The sequence below is a fragment of the Laetiporus sulphureus genome (genome assembly GCF_001632365.1).
Source record: "Laetiporus sulphureus 93-53 unplaced genomic scaffold LAESUscaffold_32, whole genome shotgun sequence".
NCBI classification, from domain to species: Eukaryota; Fungi; Basidiomycota; class Agaricomycetes; order Polyporales; family Laetiporaceae; genus Laetiporus; species Laetiporus sulphureus.
The window spans coordinates 5,839-10,533 of NW_024468541.1; the positions used below are offsets into that span (position 1 = coordinate 5,839).

Below are 4,695 nucleotides of genomic sequence, written 5' to 3' on the forward strand. Positions count from 1 at the left end.
GGGTAGACATAATTTTGGACTCGTCTTTTGTATGTCCAGTATATTTTAACCAAAGCATGACTTGTTCGAGCCAATCATCGAGATTGACTCCATCCTTATTGCCACCATATTTTTCTGGTTGGTCAATTTTTACGCTTTTACCCTTGTGACCAAACGACGGCTCATCGTCGTCGTCTGTGTCGTCGACATTGTTACCGCCTTGCCCTGCCTTCTTTCCCTGCGTAGATGCCCATGCGCGAAGTCGATCATGTGATTTCTTTAGGTCTTCTCCTCTCGTTTGGAGATCCTTGATTTCATCGTCAATTGCCACAAACGCTTCGTTAGTGGTCTTGTTTTCCTCAAGTAAGGCTGACGAGGTTTTCTCTAAGTCTGCGATTCGAGACTCGGATTGTTGACGATGTTGGTCTAAGAAGACTGTCCGATTGTGGAACTCTGTGGTGTTACGTTCCATCGTGTGCACTTGGCGCTGGATAAGATTTTCGTAATGTGCCACCGTTTGTTGACGCATTTCTTCCACCACGTTTGTAATGAGATCGACTACCCAATTCTTCACATTTTCGGGTATGTTCGCATTTGGGGGCACCGTGTCAGCAAGGGCTTGATGAATGATAGGATTCGGGGGTTGCAAAACAATATTAAGACGTGCGGGAAGCTCCGGAGATGGAGCACGAGAGAAGCTTGGATCATTTGGAGTGGGAGTCGTCATCTTACAATTCTTCCTCTATTTCTCGAAGATGTTCTTCGAACTCGACGATATGGCTATTGGCGATCGTGGCCTGTCGGGCAATTACTCGTCCTGAGCGTTGGTTTCGCAGCAAACAAAGGTCTCGATGGATGACCTTGACGAAGGGTTGCCACAAAAACCTGGTCTTGTCCCGAACTGCGGGCCACTGGTGGTTATGATGAATTTCACAAATGCGCTCGACTTCTTCGAGCCAATCGACGAAGCTATTGTAGGCTTCGGTGAGACGGTCTTCGGGTTCTTCAGATCTAATAGGGATATAGCAGATATGAACCGCAATGTTCCTCCAATCAAATTCTGGATAGATTTGGAAGGCGTAGATGTGATATACGTCATGGTAATCGATGTCGAACATGTCCTCGTATGTAGCAAACACTTCACCTGCTCTGTCTCGAAGAGCACGTGGAATTGAATCTCAAAGATAATCGAAGGTGTGACCGATTGGATTTAACTGCTCGAAGTTATCAAGATTGTTCGAATCGCCAGATGAAGACATATACAAAATGAATATTCGTATCTACAGCAAAGGTCACCCTGTGACCTGTATTCCTAGACGATATTTCTGGATAATATCTCTGATTATCCAGCGAGCCTCTCCGCCCTGATGCTTCCTCTCCTGGACGTAGTTGCAGAAGCCGCGAACCACATGTTGGTGAACGAAGGAAAGCTTGAACTCTGCGATGTCAGTGTGGATGGACTCGAGCTTGAGTATGAGATGCTCGAGGTCGAAGATGTCGTGGTCGTCAAGCTGACGACGATATCGTTTGGTGAGTAGGATACGAATCTGTCGAAGGGTGCCTTCAACGCGCTGAGTCGAGATGATGGATACGGCGAGAGAATAGATGAAATGAGACCCAGTAGCGGTCTCGACGTATGTCCCTTGATTGAGATCTGGACCAGATGGTCCTGCAGGTAGTCTCGGTCGCCTGACCGAGGGAGTCTGGATGATAGAAACTGAACTAGTGCCGCGAGGGGGCTGACCTCCCATAGAGATGTGTCTTGGCCTTGGCAGGGGTCTTATGGGCCGCTGCTCGTAGAACTCTTCTAGAGTTCTCGCTCGAGGATGACGGATGACACTGTCGATGCTGCGCAATGCCTTGGTGCAGCTTACGCTGGTAGAGTCAGCGACTGACGGAACGTCAGGTGAAGATATGACACCACTAACGTGCGGGTGGACGTGTGAAGATGCAACACTGCGACGAGTACGCTGGGCAGGCACTCGAGGCAGGTAAGATAAGCAGACTTATTCTTCTATCACAAACTTAGGATGCAGAGCGTCGACTAAGCCTATGACCTTATGATCAAAATACTTACTGACGATAGTCAAAGTAAGGATGGACACAAGATGATCAAGGTAAAGCAAGGCCTTTCAAGTGGGCCCTGGTAACACTGTATGGATAGACGTAGCAGAGATGAGAATAAGTCTGGAGGACTTATGCGTCTCAGAGCTCTGGCTTATATACATGAGCGGAGGGACCCTTGGTACCCTGATACCCCAGAACTGCTAGCTAATGGACATTGTCTGATTGGTTACCACTACCTGTCAGACTACGTGTGTCATGCATGCCGAACCTCCGAACTACTTAGTAAGACCATGGGAATGGTATTGCCTGTAATGGCTACATCTCCGGTGGCGTGGTATCTATCTACCTCATGCATGTGAACTAATATCCCCTTAAGGACATATCTCCAGTGGCGTGTATCCCCTTCATTGAATTCTTCCGGAGTCCGACCCTTGCTTCTAGGTGGGATGATATTACTGTATAAGTTAGGCTTACCTAATACCAGCGCTACTTGTCACATGTGTGGATATCACGTGATATGTCACGTGACTAGACCTGGACCTTCGGGGCGTCTAGGACTGTTAGTACTTCGCGTACTGGTTCGTTCCTTTCTGAACAGCCTAGCGCTGATGTCAAATGATGTCTTGGTCACGTGCAGAGGTGAAAACGTGAAAATCTGTGACAATGTATATATACCAGGTAGCTACACCACAATCTAAAGTGACTTCTCCACTGAGAGACTCGACCCCTTCATTGGGAGTCTTGTAGCCTTGCCCACTAGGTCCTCACTGCATAGTGTCAAGCCTGTGCCTGCTGCTGGTAGCACACAGCTTCTTTATTAGGTTATGAGCCCTGCTTCAACCTTGACACCCTGCAACTGCGCTCTTTAGCGCTCAACTAGGTCACCTGACCAGTTACCCATTTTGGTATTCCCCTATTGGGAAACCATAACATTTATTATTTGTGATAAGTACCTTATTGAGAAACTCCAAAAATAAATTGGGCATTTTTGCGCCTGTATGGGCGCTATATAAATACACATGTTTGTTGATTAGTACCTTTTAAGGGAAAGCAACTTACATTTATTTTTCCCTTCATTTGATCCTCCAGTCACAGACTGACGTCGACACTATCCCATACATGTTGATTTTATATACGTATATTATCCTTGTATAAATTCTTGAAAAATTATTCATGAGTTTATGGTTGCATAGAATGATTCACGCAGGTGCTTGACACTTGAAACTGGATTGTTCATCCCATATGCACCTTTGTGTTGACACCTTTGGACAAAATTTGGAAGGGAAACCATTGTACATTCATGAGACATTGATCTACATAAAAATGTACACTCTCAACGACCGAAATGTCATTAAACTATCATTTTTTCTTTGCCCACCCTCCTGCCCTCCTGTTGCTTGACGACACGGCCATTATGCTGTACATTCCACACGGTCTCCCGACGATGGACCTGACTTGTGAAATGTGGGGGTGATATGGAGAAAATATAGACATAGATCTATAGGGAAAGGAAACACCCAATCATAGATTAGGGGGTGCTCCTCACAAGCTCTAACCCAATCATAGATTAGGGGGTGTGCTATTTAGCACATCAAGCTTACCATGTAGACAAGTGAACACACTAGTCTTTTCATGCAAGTGTCTGACTAGTCATCAGATATCCATGGTAATGCGAGTATCTTTCAAGGCTCGGCTAGCATCTTGACAGACTGCTTAAGCCCTTTAAAGCTTATAACATTGATTGATGCGACATTTAGTCCTGAGCATGACAATTAAACTGCATCACATTTATGGCAGTCACCCATATCTAGTTCATGATGATGTAGACTGTTGTTGACAAACTCCACTGTCGCAGCAAGCTCATTATTCACTTGACAATGATATTTCTAAATCAGGAAATTAGTATAGAATACTGCGAAGGCAAGCAGAAAACAATCCAACTGAGCATAGTGATAGCCAACCGAGATTGCATTCATACTAGTTCTTACATCACAAAGAACCACTGTTTTTCCTTAAAATGATTAGAAACCAAATAAAGCCAACCCAGATTGTGGAGTTATCAAATCTGAAGAAGTGCATGACACTTGACTAGCCAAAATATTTGATCAAATCTTGCATACCAAATCTTCACTCGATCGAATATCTATTTGCATAGTATACTGTGAAATATACTGTGACAAATAGGGCAGATGCTGTCCCTGAAACAAATTTCTGTTTCTAAATACTTTAGTGAAGTAAGGGCAAGCATAGTCCCTGAAACAAAACCCTTGTTTCTAAAAAGTATTTGGACCTGAGCAGCTTTGAGCGCCCTATGGCACGTGACTTTGCAAGATTATGTAATAAAGAACATATACTGATTGAGTTTCGAACTTGGTACTTCACTGCCCTCATGGCACAGTGGAAGCATCCATGGAGGCACGACAAGAACGTGTGAATTCGACAACGACCAACGACAGTGTTCGACAACTGGTGAAGCCCAGTATTCGGAGTGATACTGAAGGGCCGTGGCAGGGCCTTAAATGTCTCTTTTTACAAATCATGCATTTACATGACCTTGGCACGTCGTTAACCTGTTCAATTTTTGGCAGCTTTGAGCGCCATGAATGACCTAGCACAAGTCATTAAACTGCAAGCACCTTGACCTGAAGC

General features: G+C 45.0%; 1 protein-coding gene across 1 annotated transcript; it reads left to right on the plus strand.

Annotated features, from left to right (window-relative positions):
- Positions 1 to 830: 830 nt before the first annotated feature.
- LAESUDRAFT_760997 (uncharacterized protein) lies at positions 831 to 1,517 on the plus strand (the record flags this gene model as incomplete). Its single annotated transcript, XM_040912842.1, has 2 exons — positions 831 to 1,103; positions 1,296 to 1,517. The coding sequence occupies 2 exons, from the start codon at positions 831 to 833 to the stop codon at positions 1,515 to 1,517; spliced, it is 495 nt and encodes a 164-aa protein (XP_040762166.1).
- Between the last annotated feature and the right edge of the window lie 3,178 nt (positions 1,518 to 4,695).